The sequence below is a fragment of the Blennius ocellaris genome (genome assembly GCF_963422515.1).
Source record: "Blennius ocellaris genome assembly, chromosome: 1".
Classification (NCBI taxonomy): domain Eukaryota; kingdom Metazoa; phylum Chordata; class Actinopteri; order Blenniiformes; family Blenniidae; genus Blennius; species Blennius ocellaris.
Genome location: NC_137650.1, coordinates 11,025,332 through 11,052,585, shown reverse-complemented (window position 1 = coordinate 11,052,585; position 27,254 = coordinate 11,025,332). Strand labels below are relative to the sequence as shown.

The following is a 27,254-nucleotide window of genomic DNA, read 5'->3' as shown; positions in this document are numbered from 1 at the left end:
TCCTCAACGCACACGCACACGCACACGCACACACACACACACACACACACACACACACACACACACACACACACACACACACACACACACACACACACGCGCGCGTGCGCGGGCTTGTTGTATAACAACCAGGCCACGCCGTGCCACCTGCTCAGTTCTGTGTACATCCAGCAAAGCACAGCAGGGGCATCTCTACGGCACTGTTGCTGAATCCCTGAGTAAAGATGTTTCACATGCCAGCAGTCTCCTGCGCGACTGTCGCCCAAATTCCGCGAACATCACACGCGTACCAACTGGCTCGTGTTCGCTCTCGCACTGTAGTTCGAGTGTAATCATCTTGCACACAATGGGCTTTCAGGAATCCCACGTAAAAAGACTGGATCAGCATTGAGGCCCGGTAACTTGAATATTTATTAAGTATAGAAATGACTGGTATCCATAGCAACAAGGGTCCCCCCTGAAAAATGTCTGGCAGTGAGAAAGAAAAGGTCCTGAATGGCCCATCTGTACTAGTTTATACCAACAATACCTGCAACGAGGTGATTCCATTTTCTCCAGCGGAGTATTCATTGCTGCTTTGGACATAGCTTTCACCATCTGTTGACCTGATTTCTACTGGAGGCAGCTTCGTTTTGGGTGCGTAGAATGAGCAATTCACCTTTTTTTCTGGCCAGGACTTGCAGGCACTAATCCTCATCCCTTTGGACCAGAAATACACCTACGAGGGAAAAAAACTTCCCCCGTTCACATCAGGAATCAAGCTCTAATAAACTCGCTGCATTCTCATGGAGCAGAGATGCCATTGCACCGAATCATATCCTCATCGTGATCCACGCCCTTCTTTAGTGTCCTCGATGTGATGCCAAGACTAAAACACTGCTTTATGTTTAAGCAAACAATGACAGACAGACCACAGACCCTTCAAACTGGAGTCTCCAGAAGCCTCTGAGCCGGTCGCACTCACCTGACATTCCTTCTATATACTTTTCAGATCTACAAGCAATTTGGAAACTAGCGGCTTCACAATAGAAAAGTTTGATTTATCCTTCTATTCACTGTTTTCTGGATTTCCACATGCAATGTGCGAAATAGCCAAAGGCATTACGACCCAGAGAGTCCAGCAAATTTAAAGCAAATTGTTTATTTAAATGAACAGCAAATCGAGAGACACATTTGTTGCAACTATAATATCTGAAGGAGCAACTTTAAAGTGAAAAATCACATCAGATATATGATGTTGTTCATATTTATGAGACTAAAGTGTGAAATAATTGGGGTAAATCACATACCTTACAGAAGAAAATATTGAAAATTGAAGTCAGGCTTCAGACAAATGTAAATATAACATTTTCTCATCATAGTTTGCTCAGTGAGTTGTCCACTGCAAAGCAAAGTAACAGCTGACAAAAAAAGCTGAGGCTGGTGTCGAATTACAGTGCAGTACCTTGGTCGATAAAAACATATTTAAAAGATGTGGTGAATTTCCATGCACAGATTCTTACTTCATTAGATTTGCATGACGCATTTTTGATAAATAGGAAACATTTTCGTTGACAGTCTTGCGTCGTGCTCATGTGTGAGTTGATGCAATAAAGCCGTGTGCGTTCCTTTAAGGTTCCAGGGGACTATCATTACTTTTGAAGATCTTTTCTAAAGAACTCCAGCTGTGCTTGTGTTCTGGTATTGGAGATGGAGGGGGGTGGGGGGGTGGAAAACTGCAGGACCCCCCCCCCCCCCCCTCAAGCTCAAGGACAAGCCTGGAGAGGAGGGAGAGAGGTGTGGTAGAGGACGGCAGCACGATTGTTTGTTTGCAAGGTAGAAATAAAAGGCAATCAGAAAGAAAACATGAAGAGACAGAAAGAAAAAGGGACAAGAAAGAGTCAGTGAACATTTCCTGAAAACATTCAAAAATCAATGAAAGAACACCGATTTGACTTATTTCTTCTTCTTCTTTTTTTTTTTAACGTTATAAAGAATAATGTCGGGGTCCCTGGATTTGTTGGGGGCGATGAGAGGGCAGCAACCCTCCCAGTAAAGTCTCAATTAAAAGCTTAACGGTAAATCAGAGCAGAGAAGAAGTGTTTTACAGTAGAGTGGAAGCAGCCCGTGCTCCCTGATTGAGTGGAGCTGGCAGGCCGGGGGAGCCTCCCTCGGACTGCTGTCAGCTGGAAGCGCGCTGAGGCCAATCACTGACACAACAAAGCTGCATAAGTGCCACTTCCCCAGCAGGGGGCGCCCTCGCCTCCTGCCCTGCGTCATGCTGCGCGCGCTCCCCCCCGAGGACAGATTTATATTTTTAAACAACTCGTCTACCCCAAGGTGACGGGATAACAACCATGCCGAGAGTCCACGTAACGAAACATGACCCGAAGGCCCGCGCGCCACACTAAAGATACTTTAATTGAGATGAAACGAGGTGAGGGCGCGAGACTCCCCGTCACGTGGAATTACGCCGTGCGTTTTTTGATCTGATGCACAGGAGCAAGATGCTAGGCACAGTTTTATTTTGAGTAATAATGCTCATTATATGTTTTCACAGGTTCCAGTGTGCAGCGGGACGCTGTAAGCATATTTCAAGCGGTGAAATTGACTGCCGGAAGCGAAACGAGGTAATGAAGACGCTATCAGTCTCGTGTGGTACCACAAACAAACCAAGACCTCTCTGCCTGTATCGATTAGAACGTGCACTAAGCTGTGCTATCGGAGAGTGTCAACTACTGCAAACAGGAGAGAAAGAATCAGAATTTCACTGCCAAGTTTCATTCCTCTAAACTCTGTTCCTTTAGTCCAGAGGACAATCTGACAGCCAGCCTTCAAAAGACAAACCCATAAAGTATTTATGCGTGTGCCTGAGGTCCAGTGAGTTCAGACAGCCACTGAAGAATTCATTAAAGGAGGTGAAAGAATTGTTAAGTGTATCAAATTTAAACCAAGGCCAAACAAGAAAAGGATCAGTCTGAAGCGCTGAAGGAGAGAAAATCAAAACTGTCTTTAGTGATGACACAATAAATACCAAAAGAACATGCTTTCAACACAGAAGAGAACAGATAGTGATTTCATCAGCACTCCAGCAGCAAAACAACCTGATATAAAACTAAGATTGCTCCTGTTATATTAACAAAGACCGGAGCACTCAGAGCTCAGGTCGTAAAAAAACATGTAAACGTTTGTGTGTACTAACATGAGGACGGAGCACGGCAGAAGGTGTTAAACAGGCTTTACCTGTTTCCAGAATTCGCCGGTGTAGCAGCCCCGGATGAAGAAAGGCCTCGTCTTTGCACGAGCGGATCTGCGTTCCAACAAGCTCCGAGTTGGTGGCGAGTATCCGCGCACTCTCCTCGTTCAGGTTCACCCCGGCCATGGAGGCCACGTCATTGATGTCGTCATCGTCCCTGAAACACGAGCGGCGATTTCAAAAGGCATCCAACTGAATTGATCAGCTTCTTCTTTGACAATCATTTGATTACTGAGTGACTTTTCCTGATGGAGAAGTGGAGGTTTTGGGATTGGACCTCTTGGAGCTTTCCGTACCGTGACTGTATGTTCTATCTGTCCCGCTTTGGGTTTTTCTCCCAAAACTCCCACTACCTCACACAACAGCTGCTTCTTAGGTTAACTCGTGGCATCAGAATATGTTTGGGATCAATTGGGAACCCCAATGGTCGGCCCACCTTTTTACCCCTTTACGGCAACCGTGTCTCACTGAAACAGGTAGAAAGGTTAATGATCGGATGGATGCTATCTCCTGTAAGAAGAAATATCAACTAAATACAAAACGTTTTTCCCTTAGACTGTAGAACAGATCTAAAGGCAAACAAAGCTTCAAAAGAAACAACACTAGAAACGACACTCTTGACTGGTCGGACCTGTTTACCCTGTTATTCAACAGTGGACCCAAAGATCTTCATTTGTTTATGTTTTTTTCACATGCCAGACTTTTCTCAACTTCTACAACAATATTGTGTGTTTGAATCAGTGCACCTACGGGACTGTCGTGGTATTTTTTCTAGCCGGGTGCTCATCAGGTTCTTAGAAAACTAAATACCAGAGCAGGTATACTGCGAGAAAGCACGTTTCTGATATTAAGTGTTCAGATGACTTTTGGTTTCTGCTGCTTTCATGCTTCAGTCAGTCTACAACAGTTTTTGTTTAAAAGATCTTGATCATCAAGGGTTAAGACCAATTACACCAGTTTGTCCTAGTCAAACTAAAGGTCTCTCGCTTTCCTCAATGGTTCATGGTCGAACACAATCAATATACTGTATATCGATTACATGAAAAAATAAAAATAAAAAAAAGGAAATTGTGTTTTTAAGTCACAAATATTTGCCTTGTAAATTTATGCATTAGTTTTTCTTACAGAGGGCTATGCTTCGGTCGTAATGGCACAGAGAGCCCATTCCAGGGTCCATTTGTGTCAAAACTCGGGGAGGCAGGGAGATGAAGAGCGCTTGCCAGGAGATTTGCTCGGTAAGGATGCTCCTGAGGATTGGCACCGAGCCGTGAAAAATCTAACTATACATTAATACCAACAAACTCTATTTACACTCCGCTCTGCAACACCTAGCCGTGTATTTTCCCGTTGCACCGCTCCTTTCTCAAGGGCATAATAATAGCGTCACAATGTTTACATGCTATTACATATTAGCAGAGGAAGGAGTAAACATGCAAGAATTTATGTTAGGGTCATTGCGTTCGAGGCTCACACACTCTGGGAAGGCAGTGGGGTTCTTCGTGAGTTATTACGAAGAAAAATTCCCCTACGATTATTATACTTGGCAAGTGATGATTCCGACTCTGGCCTGAATTAGCAGAGCAGTGACATGTTGTGCTTACAGGACTGGCCCAGAGCGAGTGGTGGATTTTCTGAGTGGCTTTGACGGAGAGAGAACAAAGAACCACAGAACACACACAGAGTGGCCTCTCGCCACTCACTGGCTCACCTCCACAGTCATTTACGTTCAGGCCACTGTTGTCGGTTGCGACAGAGCCCGCGCGTGCGTCGGCGCTGTCTCTGCGTATGCATGTGTGTGTGGCGGCGCGGGGCTCTTTCAGGCGTCTCGGCAGCGCGGTCACGCACCGTAAGGCATCGCCGCCCCGCCGCGGCCCTCCCGCTCCTCGCCGCGGCCGCGGAGAGCTGATATGAAACTTGACACCACGGCGGGAGGTTGACAAAGACCATTAAGAGTGGATCCCTGACCCTCACACACCTCTACCTTCTTTAGTTTTGTCCTCCTCCCCTTACGCAATCTGCTTACGCCTTTACTGAGGGGAAGAAAAAAAAACACGAGCATGGATACATATTATATTATACCCTCTGCTGCACCCCGGGCTGTGCCCCCTCTCTCCATCATGTCTTCACGGATAACTCCACCGGCCTTATAAACAAACATCTTATTGGCTGCGTTCACTCAAATAAAACAGGAGGCTGCTACTTCAAAACACTGGAACAACACAACTTCTAAACAAACACATAATTATATATTTAAAGAAAGAGAAAACAATCTAATTTAATGTTTTTCCCCCCCAAAATGTTTAATTTAACAATGAAACTTTAATATAACAGAGTTATTATATATAAACGGAAATATCTCAAGTATTTTTTTTACTTACTTTGGAATGTATTTAAAAAAAATTTGTATCTCACAATATTATCATATTTCATATGTACAAATGTTTTTCCTAGTTGTTTTGATTTTTAACCCAACGCCATGAGCAATGAGTGAAACTTTTTAGTTTATTGGCTAAGAGTGTAGAAATAACTGAGAATGAATTTGGCTTTCCAATGATATTCGAGGTTTTTGAGATGAATATTAAAGGTTTCATGACGGAAAGGATATCTAAACGTTTTAACCTCCGAAGCAACCATTCTCCACATGATCATCCTAACAGCCTTTGTCATATTAAACAAGCAAACTAAGTAATTGCAAGGTACACTAATAAGCAGAAATGCAATCAAAGCCCCCAAACTTGAGTAAAAATTGAAGGTAAATGTTAATCCTCACTACCAAATCCACACTTTGTTGGGAAACAAATAGACTTTCAACAACTAATCAGATGCTGAATCTGAGACATTTTAACATTTCATGAGAATATTTGCTGATTTTCAATTGGATGGCAGCCAAACAAGTCAGAAAGTCGGGGCATGGCCATAGGTAGCATTGTGTAGTATATTGTAAAAAACATTCTATAAACATCATGGAAGGAAGGAGAGCAGATGCTGCAGGAGAGGGAACTTGTCCCATTCGTGCCTGAAGCAGAATTCGAGCTGTGCAATGGTGCCGAGCCTTTGTTGAGTTTTTAATTGACAGAATATTTTCCACTAAAGAAAGGTTCGATGTCCAACCCTGAAATGGAAAATGAGTCCGTTCCAATATCTGACACGTTGTCTTTGGGGTTTGTTTTTTTTTCTTCTTTTTTTTGTTAGTTTGTTTGGGTTTTTCTTTACATTTTACATATTGTAATTTGGGTTGAATTTACCCAACCCGAAAGAGAACCAGTACATCGACATTTTGTTTATTCTCATAAACAATAGGTTAACTCCCATAGCTTCAGAGAGTCTTTTTTTTTTTCATAATTCTGACACAATAACTCAATTTCTCAAATGAGGGTGCACGTTACATCAGGAGGAGTGTTGCTGAATGTTGAGATCAGATATTTACTGAGGAACAAAAAACAAAACAAAAAAAAACTGTCAGCAATGACAGGTCGCGGTACAAACTGTACTCAAGATGTGTACTCATGTCCAATTGGTGTTGCATTACCTAAACGGTATATAGTTAAGTAAAAGTACTGTTGAAAAGCGATAGAGTACTTGAGTACGGCAAAAGTACTTTTAGTGTCAACAGCAGGTAATTGAGCCCACCTTTACAAATTATGAATGGGAGTATCAGAGAGTAAACAATGGTAAATGTGATTCAGGAAATTACTGTTTAAAAAATAAACCTACTGGCAACAAATGTGCTTTTTAATATGATTTGAAATATTACAACATATGATGTAGAACTTTAACAGTCGCAAAGTAGATAAAATGGTGCTCAAGCATTGTTGCTGAAATATGCTATAAAAATAAAGCCGTCTTCCCTTTGCCCAATATGAGTGAATTTACATTATTAGATTTATTTTTTTTTTCAACTGGTTAAACTACAAGTTCTACAAGACTGCAGTAACACGACCATTTGTAACATGACTGACTACAATGTTAGTCCCTGGAGAGGAATTAAAAAAAACAACAAAAAAAAAACAACCAAACGAACCAGCACCCAAGCATACTGTAATTTTTCTTCTTTTAACCGGTCGACCTTCAAAGCTCCCCGCAATCGCTGGAGCTCAAATCAAACGAGAACGCCAAAGACAGGTCTGACATTAAAAGGAGAGAATGAGATATGAAATGCAAAACATTCCTGACTTCACCTCGGCAGCACTAATAAAGCAGAGACGTAATTAGCTTCCTCAGAAGCTAAAGAGCAGCCTCTCAGTTATTGGTTCAGGTTGGCTCGGGGACACGGAGCCGGAGGCCACGTGAATACATATGCATGCTGTTTCCATATCGAGCTTGTGTTTCAGCGAGGGCACGCCATCGGTGGTGGGAGGATTGCTCTTTGCTGTGTGTGCGTGTGTGTGTGTGTGTGTGTTAGCAGGGGGAGTGCTTCCAGATCTCCAGCACCCTCCTCCTCCACACAACCATCGCCACCTTTACAGAGACACCACCACCACCACCACCACCACCACCGGCCCCTGTGGATAAAGGTCTCTGTGCCCAGGCAGGGGGTCCCGATTGATCCCTGTGACTAACGCCCAGGCCATGCATGTTGTTGCACCCACACTGAGAGGACCTCGCCACTGGAGAGGTATTCTCCACAAGACCAGCCGCAGGTTCAGTGGGACGGCTGAGGAGACGAGCGCCCGGGACCCAAAAGGAGCCTGACGCCAGTGGACAGTGATGGCTGAAGAGGGGTCGGGGAAAGGAAACGGCAACAAGCTGAAAAGTGTGAAATATTCAATAAATAACTGCTCCTAATTAAACAGACCACCCACACTCAGGCTGCAATTATTCACCAGCATTAAGCAGACCTGGCGAGGAAACAGTACAGAGTGGATGCTCTGAATGAAGACGTGAGCCAGGATGCTGCGGCTTGATGTGTTGGATAGGAAGAGAATATTTCCAATCCAGGCTTTCCAACATTTTTTTTGATTGAATTGCTTCATTTTCTTGTATGAGTGCCTTTCTTGTGGCACCGCACTCAAACTGAACATAATCTAATCTTGAGCCTGTCGCGTTTCCAAGTCGCTGCATCAACAATTTTTGGGAGGTCACTTTAAAGTTTTGTAATTGAGTCAATTTTATTTGCAAAGCCCGGCTTAACAAAACAGGCACATTGCATAGCGATTGACAAGAGCCACAAAGGAAACAACTAACAAAGGAATAATGAACTGACTTTGCTGGTAAATGATGGGAAAGACCTGGTGGACCTTTGAATCTATCGGCAACGATGGCTGACGAGCAGGAACGTTGTTCCCTATTTATGCGTGGGCACGTACGTGTGTGTGTGTGTGTGTGTGTGTGTGTGTGTGTGTGTGTGTGTGTGTAGCTTGTTTTTTTCCCTCCACGGCGGTGCCAGCGCTTGTGCGTTGATGTGCACGCCTGGTGTGTCCGTCATATAGGACGAGGCTGGATTTGAGCGGCTGAGGCTGAGCTCGGAGGTTGGCACAGGGCTGAGGGCCTCGGCTGGCTCGCCAGTGATTACGGCGGATGTTGAGTGTTTACAGAGAGATGAAGGAGGGGAGGGGATGGGGAGGGGGGGGCATGGTAGACAGCTGCTTTCACTCTGTACTGTAAACTGCACGCACATGCTCACAGACACAGACACACACGCATACACACACACACACACACACCCAGTGAAACAAGCACTTACACAGAAGGCTGTAGCTACATTGGAAAGCCCACAAGCCCTGCAGTGTGTATGTGTGTGTTTGTGCTACAGCTGGCCCGCTGGGACCAGCAGTTCAGAGTGACAGCCTTTACACACATCGGTCCCAGAGTACAGCCGGGTGAGGAGAGGCTGGTGGATGCTGGCTGAGCAGATATCACCGCGTGGTGACTGTAAGTCAACATATAATGATATCTACGTTATCTTTGGGTGGGTGCACGAGTCGTAACCTTGTGCTAGACAGCCTTCTAAATACATTTACCCTGACTTCACTGCAATTTTACCTCCTGCTTTTGCACTCGTGAGTTCATCACTCGTCATATTCCTGATTTATTTGAAAGCTCTTAATATAATTATGTCGACGACAGTTTTACAGTTGTGTCTCTGTCTTAAAGAGTAGTTGAAGCTACTTAACCAGCAGCCACAACAAAATGTATAGAAACAATGAAGTCGTCTCTATAACAAATTGAAGACATATCTACACTCAGATGTATGGGCAACACGTGGTACTTGCTCAAGAATGCTAATTGCAAAGCATAATTTAGCAAGAGGCTGGACTGTCCATCTATTGACGAAGAACAACTTGTGGTCATTGTCATACTGGTTCGTTTTGCCCTATTTGCGATGTTGATGAAAACAAACTGTTTTCTGCTTTTACACCCCGAATAAATCATACCTAACCTGGTTACCTCTGGGAATTGGACTTTTGAAAAAAAAATTGTTGTTTAAACTAAGGTTGACGAAGTCATCGATCAATACTTGAATTATGCCAGCTGAATTAAATATACACTATAAATAAAATCACCTGAGCTATTAAAAAGCCTTTAGGAAAGAATTGGGGGCAATTCCTAATGCTTGTTTTTGTCATGGAGAGTCAACCTGGCCCGTGATATATTGTAAGAAAAATTCACCAAAAAAAAGCAATCATAGGTTTGCTCAAACTGTTTTTACACGGGAAAATAAAGTCTCATCTGGAACAACAACAAAAAAAGGTAAAACTTGAATTTGCTGGGAAAAATGACCAATGTTGAATGAAATGTAATTGTCACATTCTTAAAACTTCGGCTTTATATGACTGGTCTGACTTCCTGTATGTATTTCATACGTCTTATAAGCCCTGCTTTTGAAATAGAACAGATTAATTTTCATCCAACACGTCCTTTCTGCACTGTATTGAGTAGTCTTGTACAGTCTAAGTGAACAATACATCAGCAAACAAGGGTTAATCGCTACACGTGCAGCTTGGAGTGGCATTAAACTTGATTGATTTGCATTCAGGCGTGTTTCACACAGTTTTAGCGACCATTACATTACCTGTCACTATAATACAATCCTGTACAACACCACGCACTGCAGCTTCAACGGTATTCATAAAGAGGGATTATTACCCAACTGACAGTACATGACAAAGTGAACAATTACAAGCTTTTTAAGAGAAATTAATTGGAGAGCAGCTTTGGTGGATTACACTGTATTACGCCGAACACGTGTGTTACACAAGTGTGTAATAGATTATGATCCTGTCTTTTTTTAATTAGGTTTTTATGTTTCAGCGTGGAAAACGTCCCCTAAAAAAATCTGTCAAAATGAAGTGATTCAATAAAAAATTTTGTTTTTTCTCTTTACAGCCAATGCCCCCTTCAATTGTTAAATTCATACCAACACAAAAGAGATTTGTCATACAGTATATGTTGGCCTTCATAAGATGATATTGTTCAGTCTTGTTCGGAAGGTGAGCTTCAAACAGTATCGGGATCATGCGGGTGCTTTCTTTTACACAATACTGACACTGTGAAGAGGGAATGACTGAAATATGAGTGTGAGCTTTCAATTTGCTGCGATACTTTAATGGAGAAACACTCGCTGAGGGCCTGGTACTGCCGTTCCTGTTATTGCGATGTTTGAACTGTTGCTGCCAGATGGGAGGTAACTTTGTGTTGTATTTGTTTTGTTTTTGTCGATGTTGTTTGGAGACAAAGATTCTATAAAAATCTGAAAAACCAAAAAATAAAAGTATTTAGTTTCGTTCAATTCTCAGACACATTTGTTTAAACAGCAGAATATACAGATATGTTTCCTATATTGTGATCACCCTGTTACAATATATGAGCGATGACTTTCACTTACCAACCACTAAAACTTAAACAATGACAACAGAGGAACTAACTTCCTAACTTTTTATGAAGTTCAATACATTCCAAAGTATTTTTTTTTGTTTGATTTAATGAAAAGAGGATGTCATTTTGCAATCCTATATCTTTTTCCTACCATATTATGTACTATTTACTTCTCCTATAGTAGTTTTTCATGAACTCTTAAATCTCTATGTCATGAAAACTCCAATTCAAACATTATAGCATCTTGTAAAGCTAATAAAAACCTTTTTTGTCCCATTTTTTGTTCACAACCCAAATGATCATGTTGAAGCTGCAGGATTGTGGATGTGGTGCGAAGACAATATGGCGTCAGATGGATCACCTTGTAACACTGGGCCCTGTTCCAACACGTTTATATCCCGGGGTGAGAAAAGTGACAGCAAACAGTAAACAGCGTTTTGAGACTGCAAGAGCTGAGTGGTTGCAGAAACACAGTGAAGTCCAACTGAGGCCCTGCAGAATACTGTTTTTTAGAGAGCAGTACTGAAGTGCACACTGGGAATAATGATGATTGAAATGCAAGATGAAACTGTGAAGTGCTAAACCATGACTGAACATGCGCAAAGAAATGGAGAAGGGATGAAGATAATCTCGGCAGAGGTCAATCACTCATTAAAGACTAAAATCAATAACGAGCTCAGCCAACTCACATGTGACTCAAAGTAAAAAATGCAATGTCAAGGAAGTTCACCAGTTGCGTGTTGTTGGAAGGAAACTGACAACCTGCATGTACAGGCAGATAAATTATGGAAGCAAGAACTGTGTTTAGGGATTGTGCAGTGCGCAGCTTGCTTGACACACAAATGCAGAGCAGCCAAACCATCACCTGACCTGAATAAAGAGAGAAAATACCACAAAAAGTCCGTGACGTGTTTCCTTCCCTGACAGTGGTGCGGGGTGTTATCGGGCTTAATGTTGAAACCAGTGCATTTGTGCGTGGTGGGCCACTGTGATCACCGCAGGGGGGGAAAGGTCGTCAGTAACAAGCGAGCCTGACAGCTTAATTACCAACGCAGCTAAAGATTTATTGGTTTATCAATCAGGGCCCCGGGCGCTGCCTTTCCCCTCAGGAGACGGGGGGCCATTACCATGAACCCGTTGGCCCATGTGACCCAGACTCTTCTTGGCCCGGTGCGGTCATATCGGGGCAAACCTAAACCCACGGCTCCCGTCGGCACATGCATACGTTGGCTTTGCACGCAGGACAAAATACTGTTGGATTCGTAGGGTATACACATATGCTCATGCGCACCCAAGCAGAGACAACAAACACAAACAAACAGAGAAGCAGAGGAATCTATGCAAACATGTGCATACGCACGGGCACGTAAAGGCAGCACACAGACACACACAGACAAACACATCAAGACTCACACAAAACACGGACCACAAAGGCCAGCATGTGGGCGATGAACCTTTTATGTTTTGAGACAAAGGCCCAGCAGAAGCAGAGACAAGAGCAAAGAGGGAGAGAAGGAGAGAAGGAGAGAGAGAGAGAGAGAGAGAGAGAGAGAGAGAGAGGGAGAGGGAGAGAGAGAGACAGAGAGCAAAGCTGCAGGGTAAATACCGTATGTTTGGCTTCACCAAAAGGTATTTTCGGAACCGCATCCAGAAATTCAAACCATCTGGACACAATTATCTTATTTCTAAATTAAGATTTAGCTCATTTGCAATCCTGTCGATGAGTTGTGACACTGACACAAGGAGGGCGACCTGTGAGGGTGATCTATTCATCTGGCGGTGTGTGTTACTATCTGGTGGGCGCAGAGAGGAAAGAGAGGACCACCGATCAACCAGCCGGGCAGGCAGGCAGGCAGGCAGGCAGGCAGGCAGGCAGGTAGGCAGGCAGGCAGCCAGGTGGCCAGGCAGGCTACAGGGATAAACACTCATAGCCTTAGCTGAGAGTGTAGCCTGTAGTCATGCTGGAGCTTCTCAAGTGAAATGCTGCCCCCATGTGACGGCAGCCAGGAACTGGACAGCCGGGTCTCCTCGCAAGGGGAGTTTGTACCTGAAAGAGCCTCCTCCGGGGTCGTTAAGCTTGTTTTTCTGATTCCCGGAGATCTGAACAGGCAGGCCCATGGGACTTTTGCCTGCCTGGATGATGGTTCCCTTTCCCATTGTGCCTATTAAGGAAAGAGGGAAAAGACAAAGAAGAAGCACTCAACGAAAGAGAAAGGAGTAATGTTATCATTGAAGTGTCCCCTTCGATCTGTGTCAAATATCCTCCTGTCTAACGACTACCTTTCAGCAGTCTCTGTCATCCTCACAGGGGTATGTTGGGTAGCGTGGTGGTAGGGGGGGGTATGTTTGTGTGTGTGTGTGTGTGTGTGTGTGTGTGTGTGTGTGTGTGTGTGTGTGTGTGTGTGTTGGGGGGGTTTGTAGAGTACTGTCGCTCTCCCCAGGTTGGTGCGGAGAGCGTCGCTCTGTCAATATCACTGCGCTTCACCGGCTCTCCTTACACTCCTAAACCGCATCCTGCTCCGAGACACGTTTTTTTTTTTTTTTTTTTTCCAGAGAGGCACAAGGACTGCCAGAGTGAATTTAAACTTGATTTTAACAGGCATGTTCCTAGCTTAGAGGCAGAGAAAAGTATTTTTAGAACTATCCCCGCATTCCAATTTATGGGCATAAAACAACCTACAGATCTTTCACTGCAGGCAATCTTGGGGAAGGGGGCAGATCAAATTTGTATGCACCTCCGATCACACACATGCACACACACACACAGGTACAAACACACACACACCACTTGAGAGTGTGCGGCTCTCTTCGGGGAGTGTTACACCCGGTTGGTGTTGGGGCGATATTTGTGGGCTTCTGTGGGAAGAGTGTTTGTGAATCAGTGTGAGTAAGCAGCAGTGCAAATGTTTGAGAAGGCTTTATAACCAGACAGGGGAGAGAAAGAAAAAAAACACAACACCTGTTCTCTCTATGGCTCATGACTGTTTACACATCGTTCGGCCTACTGAGAGAACCTTGCAGTTTCACTAATGGCTATCTTATGTTCCTCGCTACATTTGCTGGTTTCTGTATTGAAGAAAAAAAAAATCAGGCTGAGTTGGAAAGTCTTGATGGGTTTAACATGTAAAAGTGGCGAAACAGATCGATGAGTCAATGTCTGGGATGCTGGTAAAAACATTTGCTTGTGTGTGTGCAATTCAACAAATGCTGGACATTGTTAAAAACAGACGGTTGTAGTGTGTTTTGTAAATTTAAACCCAATTTAAATGACATATTTAAATGAGAATGCTGAAAAGAAGATAAATCTAATTTTATGAAATCTCAATGTGGCCAACTTTAATCATTTCGAGGGCCTACAGATGTAAACTCCACTACGAGGGAGCACTAAGCTTTTCTACTAGAACGATATACAAGCTATTCCTGTACATGACATTGAAATGCGTGCGTTTGATGCTTTCCTGGATGAGACGGATTTAGCAATACAAAATTGATTGTTTAGTTGCGACGTGTGGGCTGAGAGAATGAGAACAAGGCCCACATGTGGCTCACAGACCTCGGGTTGCTCGTGTCTTCATCCGACAATTAGGAATTTGATGCAAGCAGCATGTTTAAAATAGAATAGATATGGTACATGCTTTCCATTGTGTAGCGTCGGATTTTGTGAAGAAAATGTCTTCTGATTCTCCCTGAACACAGGACATTGGTCTTGATGTGGGTCGAATGTTTTCAGCACATGATGGATCTTAACCACAGACATGCCAGTGTAGAAACCTGGACTCTCTAATTATTGGATCATGCTGTAAAACATACATTCAGACTGTAGTTTGGCATCATCTTTCTGAAATGAACAATGGTGCCCCTGAAATATAACTGAATGAAAACATGTGCTTTTCCAAAGGCTGTAAATCTTTAGTATCACCGGAGCCGCCACAGATATGCAGATTACCCAAGGAGCACTACTGTTTTTGAGCTGGGTGTTGAGAATAAATTATCAAAATGAATTTAAAACAAAGGGTGAACATGATTTTCCACACCATTTCATTGTAGGTGGTCACATCTTTTACATCCCAAAAGTTCTGGGACTGGCCGGATCAGTAAAATTCATGACATTCCAGTAACAGCAGCTGTGAAAGAGACTGCGGATGCCTCACCCTGTGCTCTGATGGACTGTGTGATCACCACGGGCATCCGGACCTGGCCGCCGATGGCGCCTCCTGTCTTCACACCCTGAGGAGGCAGAGTTTTATTGTGGCATTTCAAAGGAACAAACAATTGGGAACATGTGAGGGTGAATGAATAAAAGGTGTGAAATTGCACGGCATCTTAAAACATCCCTCTGCTGTTGTTTAGTTTTATTCCCAGTGAGAAGCCCGTTCGAGTTGAAATCAACTTTCAGGAATGGTCTGGAGGCCAAGAGTTGCGTGAGATGTGTTTGGTGAGGATTCAAGTGATATTCAAGAGTTACAAAATCCAAGATATCCTGAGCGGAAACACAAGGCAGGTGAATTTAATAGGGGGAGGGGGGGGTGGATTCAACCATAGATACCCCTGCACTCGCCCTGAGAACGGGCTGATCAAATTAAAATGCACAGGGAGGATAGATTTCTGCCACTGCATGTGACCTACATTTGCTTGCATTTGCAGATAAGACAAAGGCAATGAGAAGTCAAGACCACAGTGAAAAAGTAGTTTAGAAGAAGGAGAACAAGTAGTGGAGGAAGAAGAAGAAGAAAAAAAACAAAAAACAAGCAGGAGCAGAGGGGGTGGAAGACTATGCTTGGCTATTAGAGTCACTTCCTTCCTTGGTAGCAGCTACTGGCCGAGCCTCGGGCTCAGCCATCCATTCCTACCAGTTTGCTTCTTGCTGCATATTTTTTAGCCTTGTTTTCCATTCCCTGACACATGCTATATTACTGTTCAAGGTACTGAAAAAAAAGACAGAGGCCATTTTTCCCAGAGATCCACTGCAGGGGTCTCCGAGAGTGGGAGGGAAGGGGGTGGGGGGAGTGGGGGGGGGGGGGGGGGGGGGGGGTACATTTGGAACAAGCAGAGATAGCAAACACCTCTGGCCAACTGGCGACACAGTTAAGAGAAGCAGGAGAAGAAGAAAAAAAAACCTCAGGTAGGAAGTTTGAGAATCATGGGAAAAGGAGAAGACAATGAAAAAAAAAAAAAAACCCACTTCCCCTACTTTTAAAGTTCAATTATCAGGGTGAAAAGAAATGTTAGATGTTGCGCTCAAAAGAAATGATATCTTAATAGACGGAGTGCAATCGTTACTGCTGCTATCTGCCTGCTCAGTCAGTGTTTAAGTGTCTGAACTGCACGCTCCATTTATGCAAAATATTCCAAAACACTACATTTCTGTGTGGGGGGGGGGGGGGGGGGGGGGCTGCCAATTGCCTCTGCAGTGACCTTCTTTCTTTAAAGTAATCACACCAGTATTTTAGAGTGTATAACATCACAGGCATTTGGTTTGTATGGTTGCACACACTGCAGCTTAAAAACAGCCAATAATGAAGGACTGCCCACGTACACTGATCAGTCGTAGTGTTATGACAACTGTTTAGGTAGGTGCTGCCAAAACAGACCGGACCCATCAGGATGATGTCCTTTGTATCTTTCTATTGAGTTTCTGCTTCCCTGCTTTTCATCCCTTGGCCACCTTCTCTAGATACTGACCAGGGGCACAGCAGCAACACCCAGTCATCTACCCATCACCATTTGAACCATGCCAAACGAATTTATGCCTTCGTGTTTTTGTTAATTTTCCAGCTTCTATCAATTCAACTTAAAGCCCCCGATCAGAAATTGAACCAGAATCCTCCTTCCCTCACGTCACACAAACCTCGTCTCACACAAGTTGAATAGGTTGAATAGAAGTGACTCACAAAGGTTTCTTCACACTTTCGGATATCACCGTTAACCGGTATTTGGATCAACAGCAATTAAAAAAAAGCATGTCTATTCTCATGTTAGTGAGATACATTCAGCATTAAATATCAGTTTTTTTATAAAAAAAAAAAAAAAAACAACCACTATAAGTTTAACAATGTTTGCCATTACATAATCTGATAATTTTGACAAGGAATGCTTTGACTTGTTTAAATTACAATGTTTTGGATATTAATCTGTATATAATGATACTGACAGTGTCCAGGATTCTCAACACTTTCAAATTTGAACAGCATTTTCCTTTTATTTCTTGCTGTTCCGAAACCTGAGCCAAGTTCACATGCTGTATTTCTGTCGTACTCTAAGAAATGTAACCAAATTCCTCAAAACCAGATTGCAATCTCATTTCAATTTTTAAAATTACAATATTTTGTGTCAGCAGTTACATTAGAGAGCATGTGAAGCTACTAATTGACTTCAAAGGAAACATATCGCTACATGTATAATCTTAAAACTTGCACTCCAACAGTCTCCAGTTTGGAGTGGAATGATTCTGGGTACCTTGCTGTGTGGTGTTTGCATGTTCTCTCTGTCCATGCGTGAGTTTGCTCCAGATACTCAGTTTTGTTCACGCAATCCAAAAACATGCATTTAAAGTTCATTTGTAAATCAAAATTCCCCGTACGTTGGAGAGTCAGTGTGTGTTTGCTGTGTCCATGTTGTATCCACCGTGTCGTCTTCACATATATTCAGCTGGGATCTGCTCCAGCACAGCACAACCCCGAGCTGGATACAATTGTATAGACAATGGATTCTGATTATGGCTCAATACATTTCTTTTTGTTCACATTATAATGACCAGGGCCAGTTTTAAGAGTACAGTTTTGCATATAGCTCTTCCTAACTCTTAGTATACATCACATCACATATAATGAGGCCATACTGTATTTGGACACTTTGTTCCAGTGAACAATGAACTGTTACAGTATGCAGTGATGTGGCCTACTTACATCTCTCAATTCATTCACGGTTTGATCGAGTCCATTCACCTCATGTATCCTTTGCCCTGAGGATGTTTAAGGTCCAGTTCCCTCATAGCGAGTTGTGCAATTAAAACAAACTAGCTGGACTTTGCATTTTTTTGGGGCATCACTATCAAGGCTTCATCCACGAAAGTGCTTAAAAAATTTTTAAGAAAATACTTTCTACTAAAATCAGATACATATACATAAACTCCATATACATTATGACAAATAATTTTCATTGCAAACTGATCTTTGTTGGATAATAAAAGTGTTATTCAAAAATAATACAAAAAGAAGTCTTGAATAATGTAGATTCCTTACTGCTCTGACAGAAGTAAGAACACATTTTCTTAGCCTAGTTCAACTAGCTGTCTGGTTTCAAACTGTTGATGTGCCAGTGGCGATCATTTACTAATGTTTTGTGTGATAACTTATGTTGGTATGCGTGTGTGTGTGTGTGTGTGTGTGTGTGTGTGTGTGTGTGTGTGTGTGTGTGTGTGTGTGTGTGTGTGTGTGTGTGTGTGTGTGTGTGTGTGTGTGTGTGTGTGTGTGTGTGTGTGTGTGTGTGTGTGTGTGTGTGTGTGTGTGCGCTCGCGTGCATGCGCGGGATACGGAAAGAGAAAAAAAAAGAGAGAGAGATGGAGATAGAGTGAGGGAGACCAGAGGCATGTTCTGGACATAGACTGCGGCCGCCACATCGCTTTAAAATTGACCTGGGGCTGACCTAGTTACCTCGCTTCACCCTTCAACGGTTAACGGGTAGAGTGAGAGAGGGAGGGAGGGAGAGAGGGAGGGAGGGAGAGAGGGAGGGAGGGAGATGAGATGAGAGAGGGCGATGCGGGGGCAGATACAGTGAGGGAAGCTGTTGGAAAGAGCTGGAGAGAAAGGGGAGGATAGGGAGGGAGAGATGGAAAGCAAGTGACGAACAAGGCTTGAGAGAAGGTGGTGAGGAGGGGAAAGAGAAGGAGAGAAGGAAGGAAGGAAGGAAGGAAGGAAGGAAGGAAGGAAGGAATAGCGACTGTGAGAGAAAAAAAATGTAAAGCGAGAAGCCTCTAGCTTGATCGTCCCTCTGCGAGGACCAGACCATTCTGAGTCTGACCTCACTTGACCCTTCCACAGACGTCTGGGCTCTGTGGGGCCGCGTATTCAATGTTTCAACCACATACACAACATGCACACTCATGGTGAGGTGGCACAGAGGCGAGTTGGGTGAAGCTTTATCAGGTTATTGAACCACGGCCATCAGATCAACACACACGCGGGTGACCAGCCGTCATTGACGTCACACACACAGGACAGATGCAATGCCACTCAAAAAAAAAAATGCATCATGATGTACATATCTGGAGGCTACAACTTACTTCTGATTTGACCATACACTGTTTGTAAATTCCAAAACATGTCAAACTTCTTTATAGAAAACTCTGCTGCAGTCTGTCAGCTGCTTTTAGGTCATTCGTCTCTCGTGTCGCCGGGTCAAATGTGCAGCCGGGTTGGGTGAGGCGAAAGCGCCACAGTAGCTGTGTCCCACTTCAGGGTGCGCATCTTTCTAAGGCGCCACTTGAAAGCTGACTGCATCATAGAAGTTTGACTCACTGTCCCATTTTAAAGGCCCCTTCAATTGTGACGAGAAAAACAAGCCACGGTGCCTGAGCTATTGATAAAAATGACACTTTTCAGATGTAAGCGTTCGTCTTCACTCAATTAAAGGAAAGCAATTTCTCGGCCTTCTATACGATATGGGTCAACTATGGGTCACAGGACCTGGAGCAGATCAGTATGTGAAGAAAACATGTGCACACTAATAGAGACCATGGAAACTCTGCAGCAGATAATACAAATTATTTTACAATATCACGCAAAAGGTGGATCAAGAATAATGGAAGTATCGCAAGGATTTTCCAACTATTCTATCAATCTGTTGGCATAAAGGTCAATAAAAAGCTGTATTTTATGTTGTTTCACAAGTACATTTGGAAGTTTCCAAAGACAATCTTTGTGTGTCGTCAAATAGATATTGCCCATTAACGAGGACACAGCAAGTATCTTTCTGAAGTGGGACTGATGAAAATAATCATAACAAATGAAAATTGATGTCAAAGGGGCGACACGCGGCAAGGATGGCAATCTCATTAATGCAGTTAAATAAATTATGTGATGCTCTTTTAGCACTTTGCTCTCTAACGTCGTAGATTCTTGAATATCATCTTGACATTTCCTTTTGTTAGTTCTCACTTCAGTCTCATCCCGTTGCTCTTTTTGTCTCATGGTGTGTTGTTCTATGTGGATGGCATCGGAAAGCAAAGGGACTGAAAGTGAAAAAAATTCTAGCGACAAACTTATATTTACATGTACATGTTTAATTATATCCCCTGTGTATAATATGCATAAATAAAGAATTCTAATCCGACATAAATAAGCGTGTGTGCATTGATATCATGACACCTGTTGAAATATCATAGTTAGATTAAACTCTATGTACCTGGTGTAGAGGAATAATAGCATTTAAAAAAAACAAAGAGTATATCTTTTCCAGAGAGAGCAAAAGTGTTTGTAGTGTGTGTGTATATGTTCTCTGCAGGGTCTAAGGAGCATTCCCCCAGGTGGTTCAAACAACAGTGCATGCTCTTTGGTCTGAAACCGAAGTCCACCTCTTCTAAAACGTCCTCTTTTATTCCTGGTAAACTGAGAACTGTGAGTGTGTGAGCAGGGTGTGACTCACACTACTCACTTTTACATGTGAAACTTGCAGCCGTGGCGCTCCGACAACTCTTCAGAGTGATAATTCAGCCGCAAACAAGCGTCCATGTGACTGTCATGTCGAACCCTAACCATATAGGTTTATTCTATACCGTGAAATCACTGTAAGGCCGCGTTCACCTTCTCCTGTTTGATGTGGACCAGAGTTCTCTTTAGGGACTTTCTGGGAAAGTCTGTTTCATTTGGGGAAATGTGAACGCACTCCGAACTCGGTTCCAGATTTTTCGAGCGGAATCTGGTCCCCTTCAAAATACCGATCTCGGTCCTCTTTCGCACAGACTTTTGAGCGGGCGGGGTGAGGGTTGAGAGGATGTGACGTGGAGCGCAAAGCATTTTGGGTGCGCAAATCTGAAAAAGACGCGGAAAAGAAAGCGGGAGTCCTGTAACATTTGTTTGCTCCTGGACAATGGCTTGTGCACAGACGTGGAGTAGCGAGGAAGTGGTTCTTTTACAAGGGCGGGTGGGGTGGGAGGACGTGAGGTGTGCAATGCATTCTGGGTAGTAAAACAGACAGCTAACCCCGCAAATAAGAAGAAGCAGACGCAGGAAGAAGAAGTTGGGAATTATCTCGCGGGCAGACGTGGAGTAGAGAGGAAGAAGTAGTGAAAAAGACACTCATTGATATCTGGTCTGAAGAAACTATATCGCGCTTGTTTGTGGCTACCCATTAGCATCAGGCTAACTAGCCTAGCCGCCACGGGCTAAAAGGTGGGACTTCCGGTTTCGGTCCGGACCAATCAATTAGCTGTGTTTCTTCTTTATTTCCTCTCTGGTCAGTGTTTGCGTCAGTGAACCAAGTCCCGAACTGTCCAATGTGACTGGCCCTCAAGCTCGAGTTCATTTTTAATGGGATGAAGTGTGTCTGCGCTGAGGACCGTTCCAACTGGTCCAGTCACTACGTAGTACGTACCATGGCAGCTGTGTGTCCCAGCGTCCCAGCAGGCAGCGCACTGGCACCCGTAGTGGTGCTGACGCTGTTGGGGTGCCGTATGCGGACAGCTGGCCCAGCCACGATGGCAGGAGGGGTGCCGCCGGGTGCTGGTTTGACTCCCTGCTGTGGGGGCTGGGTCAGGGACTGCTGACTATTCAGCAAAGACAGCCTCAAGGCTGGGAGGCTTTTCTGTTGACGAGCAGAGAGAGAGAGGGGTCAGAGTTTACAGTCACACAGCGAGGCAGACATGCATGACAAAACACTACGCACAGCTGCAGCAGCAAACACTGCTTTGGTCACTGGCTTATGAAGCATGATGTTATCATAGAAATGCAAGTTCAAGGAGCTTAGAAACCCCAGCAGAGACACGCAACCGGATCCAAAGTTTTATGTTGAGCATGGTGCTCACGCTGTGTTATTTTTCTACCTCCTGTAGAAAAATGTGTTATCCTACTCAGGATGTCTTTGGTTTGACTTCAGAAAAACAAAATCTCCATGAAGTTCAACTTCTATACAAATGACAATTAGCCATTCATGATAATCCACTGTCCCAGTTGACCCGGAGCTGATGTGGCTTCAAACAGACTATTTCAGGCAGATTTTTTGACGTAAGAGGCCTAACATTGCATGACAACATGTGTTTGTGGCCGGGTCGGGCGGTCGAGCGCCTTGATGTGACGCTCATCACGGCTGGCTGAAGAAACCTGCCGGCTACTGGCAGGGGCGGCTGGAGGGGCCACTGTCACACACAGTCAAAAGTCAGGCCAGAAGGAGTGTGTGTGTGTGTGTGTGTGTGTGTGTGTGTGTGTGTGTGTGTGTGTGTGTGTGTGTGTGTGTGTGTGTGTGTGTGTGTGTGTGTGTGTGTGTGTGTGTGTGTGTGTGTGTGTGTGTGTGTGTGTCTGCTGTCAGGCCTCGCCATCTCTGGCTCTGGTGCCAGGGAAAGAATTGACTCTAGGGTGGGTCAGATCAGTAAATCAGGCAAGAGGGGCCAACTTGAGCAGGTTAGGGAGCAGTTTAGGAAACTATCTGAGGGCTCGATCAGCAAAAAGACCTACACGATCAATGAAAAGTGATATTGAAGGGCCATTCAGTGTCAAATGAAAAGTTTGAAAGACCAGCGCAAAGGATTTGAGAGAGTTTAAGCCAGAAGGGCGAAGAATCCAGTTGTAGCTTGAAGCAGTTTCTCAAATGGAGGTACTAGGACCCCTAGGGGCACTTTAGATAACTGCAGTGGGTATATGAGAGTTTTCTTATTAAATGTCACTTAAAAGTTATGAGTCACACATAAAGTGGGGGGACAATTAAATGATAATACTAAAGTACATATGTAATTGATATTAATTGTTTCAATTATCAAAGCAATGTATTGTAAAACCATGAACTCCATTGTTTGAGAATATATGGCTAAGTGGTGGAATAGGAGTCTGGTTACAGGGCCGGTGGTCTTATCTCCTGCAAGTCATTAAGCCCTTTCTTTTTTTCCCCCTGATGGAATAAAATGTTGGTGTGTAAATGTGATTGAAGTTTCAAGATGATAATGTCGTTTTTGAAGTTAATTTGGACATTTAACATATTTCAAAATAGATATATTTGCACAATTTCGCTCAATAACACAACTGCATTTGAGAGATTTTTATGAAAAAAAAACATTGGTATTTTATGAATTTATTAATTCATTATAAACAGAGAATACATGTGCAATATCACATTTCTATATATGGACTTTTCTTTCAACCAATAATGTGCTGCTCAGGTCAGCTCATGGAGGGTATAGAAATATTTTAAAAGGTTCTCTGTGGCGCAAAAAGGTTTGAGGACGCCTGCGTCACAAAGCAAACATGAAGCCCACCTTGAGGAAGGGCACCAGGTAAGGCTGTGGAGACGACTTGAGCTCAGTCTGCAGGCGACTGGTGAACTCCTCTGGCTCAATCTTAGCATCCTGTTAATTCAAGGGAACAAAAAAAAGAAGAAGTCGACTTCAAAAGAGACACCAGACTGTAAGTTTAGTATATCATGATGGAATGAACACAACAGGATGAAATCCCATCGCCAGAGGTGATGATCAACACCTGGACTCACATCCCAGCACCTCGGGGGCTCACTTAACATGCGAGTGAATGTAGACTGAAAGCTGATGAGGAGAGGAGCTTTGCACAGAGTTTTGTGCTGCCATCTACAGGTTGGACATTTTTAATGCAACGACACATACATGAACGGTAAAAAAAACAAAGATCTTTTGTATCATTCATGACTAGTAGAATAAAAAAAAAATTTTTTTTAAACTGGACATGAACGTTGGTCAGACGTCTCTTTAAACTCACCAGCAGGTCCTGAACAAGCGCCTTGACGTTTTTGGAAGTTTCGGGGGATGGAGGGTTGTGGGAAGCCAGCTTGATGAGAGTGGCCAGGAAGTTCTTGCACTTCTTCACATTCTCTTGCATTTCCTACAAAAGACAATTAAAAACAACTTCACACCTTCAACTCTACTCGGGGGGGGGGGGGGGGGGGGGGGAGTGATCAAGCTACTGTCAAACAATTCAATGTCTTAGTAGGGATCACAGCAAGCGTGTCACTGTGGACAAGTCGCTGAACACTCCAACCCTGAGATTAAACACCAGCATCGAGGTGCTACTAAATGTAAATTCATGAGGGCATTGTATGTAAAACCACCCACATTGGTCTGTGTGTTTCTGAACGTGCATACAGATGAGTTCATGGTGCCCTCGTGTGTGTGCGTCTGTATGTCCTTGGGTCGGTATGCAGCAGTGTGAATGCATGAGCGCAAACGCGTATGGGCATGTGTGAGACTCTGTGTCCGCGGCCAGCTGTGTGACGTGCTGAGGCTCAGGGTCCGGGGCTGAGCTAGTGACACAGCCAGCCTCCTGGCAGCTGTGACTGCCTGCGCCCCTGGGGGCTAGAATGTGGACTACAGTGGTGAAGGATAGCGAGAGAGAGAGAGGGAGAGAGAGGGAGAGAGAGGGAGAGAGAGAGAGAGAGAGGATGGCGGGATGCAAGGCAGGCAAAACAGACCTGGGACACGACAGGGGCTCCGGGGGCCGGGGCGATGCCCGTCTGCTGGGGCTGCACAGGCTGGGAGGGAGCCTGGGCCGGGGCCTGGGGTGCCATAACCACGGGGGCCTGCTGCGGAGCCGTCACAGCCACGGCCGGAGCCACGGGGCCCTTCTGGAAGAGCAGAGGAAGAGACAGAGAGATAAACAGGACGTGACGCTTGGCTCGCAGCAAGGCCACGGAGAACAGGAGGCAGGCGCCACAGCGCTCCTGTCACATCTGGTGTCCCGACTTCGGCGGACATCGCTTAACAGACAAGGAGGAGAGGAGGGGACGGGCTGGAGGCTGGGAGTCACGGGAGGCCATCCTGGCTTTTTTCCTTCGTCGTGGCTCTTCCTACCTGACGGAGGAAATCTCCACATTCCCGCGAAGACCTGCTTCCAAACACTCGCAGCCCTTCCCGCAGTCTAAGTTCTCATTATGATACATGAGGAGATAAGCGATGATTAAATATTCAAGCACAAATTTAGCTCAACAGATAAGACACCAGGAGCAACGTAACTTTAACATCCCCATCCCCCGCCTTCATATCTGCCAGGATGTTACACACGTGAAGAAAAAGAAAGAATAGCTCATGCTATGTGATGGGGGGGCTTAAGCGGTGGGACATTTCAGCTGCTCCTTTACAACGTCACAGAGGCTCATGTGGGTCTGCAGGTTTGGTTTGACAAGTTCTTTTTTACACCCTGATACCTGTCCTGGTGTCACCTGAGCAGTTTTGGGGGTTACGGGGGTCTTGCTCGTGGACCTACAGTTGTGACCCATCAGCAGTGGGATTTCAACCAGCCAACTTCAGTCTGAGGTGTGCTTCTCTCATTGTAACACTGACATATATGAGTTATGAATACAGAAAGACGGAAACAGTGCCAGCAACTCCGATTACATCCCGATGTTTCCAAGGGCTTACTCGAGTGCAGTGCAAATCTTTTGTAGCTCTCAATTCATTCTTCATGAGGAGTTTCAAACATATGGCCCCAGGTCCAATACCAGCCCGTCAGAGGAGTGGAAGCCGGACTGTGTGATGAGTTGAAAAGTAATACTGACCAGATTATTTTTCAATGAAAACCACTTTGGTGATTTAGTGAGAGCAGTGGACGTACCACAAGACGTTGAGAGATCAGTGACGCTGCAGTGAAAGCGAGCTACTTTACTGTGAAGTAGAATCAAAATCAAATCCACGCTGTGAGAGCAAACATCCATGAAGGCTGCAAAATCTGGTAAATAAAGGACCTGTTTTTTTTTGACAATTCAATTCATCAGAAGGCATTGTGAAAGATGGTATAATGGGGAAATTGTACTTTGTTCAGTCGAAGGGTAATTCCAACTTGTTTGCTGTTTGTTACGACATAGACCATGGATTCAGTGCTGGTATCATCGATAAATTCAGAAAGAAATCTTTAAAAAAAAGAAACATTTTCTCCCTTTACCAAGTCCTGAATGGCCAAAACTGTTGGAAGCAGCAGACTGAAGATGAAAAAAAGATATATTACACACGATATTAACATTAAGCAATGGGTTTTTAGGTTTGTAATTGTGACCAATGAGCCAACAGCAGTCATTTAGCCCATGGCACTAATGATCCATTTATTATAATCACCCTAAAGCATTATCTAAATTTGATTATAGAGATTTCATGTGTTTTATTATGGTCCTCAAATACTAAACTTGACTTTTTCCTAATTTTGTTGATCACTCGGTATATCCTCTCTTTATTTTGTCACAAATTTAACAAAAACAGCGGCAGAGCCCTAAAATCATCTCTGCAGTGCAATAGAGAACGTGACGAAACCACAGCAGCACCTCGTGATAGCGAACCGCTTGATCGGAGCACTTATGTAGAAAACTTCTCTGTGTGATGATGTTTGGAAAAATAAATGGTTTGAAACCTTCCACTTGGGGAAAAGTTCTCGTCCCTAACCATGTCTTTAACATTCAAAGGTTAATATCCCACACCCATTTCTAAATGTCAGGGATCATTAAAGAGGAGCTGTTAAGCTTCCTTTTGCATTTTTTATCACATACATAGTCGTACGCGGTTGGGCGTTCCCGATAAATGTAAAATGTGTGAAATAATGAGCGCGCATGGTGAAGTGGCCTGCATGTGATTGGATTGCAAAAGCTAACATCAGCGGGTCGTGGATCAGACACAGCACCGGATGCTACATGTAGCAAAACTCACGAAGAGCTCCTTTGGGAGAGTCCTTGCAAAAAAGGGGAATGATTTAAAACCATAATTGACAAACATGTCTTTTTTTTTTTTTTCCCCTGACTTTTACACTTTAACTGAGTTATACGGTTCATCTTCAAAGCATTTGGGTCATTTTTGCCCTCCTGACACAGCAAAAGCTGACATTATAGGAATGACTTCAGTCAACGTCTTCAAATACTACGTCTTACTCATTTTAGCCCCGCTGAAAAATCTTGGAGCCGGTTCACGACCTGCTGCGTAACCTTTGGACTACCGCTAAGTCACAGCACTGTCCCTTGACATCAGTTGTCAGCGATGCTAAGGGAGGAAAAACAT

General features: G+C 44.0%; 1 protein-coding gene across 1 annotated transcript in view; it reads right to left on the bottom strand.

Moving 5' to 3' along the window:
- Positions 1-27,254, bottom strand: part of LOC308131759 (transcription initiation factor TFIID subunit 4) — a gene marked incomplete at its 5' end in the record, with an annotated part of 102,025 nt that overhangs the window by 59,238 nt on the left and 15,533 nt on the right. The window contains 7 exons of the mRNA XM_080498592.1: positions 3,223-3,392; positions 13,098-13,212; positions 15,202-15,277; positions 21,641-21,850; positions 23,511-23,600; positions 23,983-24,105; positions 24,692-24,844. Coding sequence (XP_080354718.1) covers positions 3,223-3,392; positions 13,098-13,212; positions 15,202-15,277; positions 21,641-21,850; positions 23,511-23,600; positions 23,983-24,105; positions 24,692-24,844 — 937 coding nt within the window. The remainder of the gene's footprint in view (positions 1-3,222; positions 3,393-13,097; positions 13,213-15,201; positions 15,278-21,640; positions 21,851-23,510; positions 23,601-23,982; positions 24,106-24,691; positions 24,845-27,254) is intronic.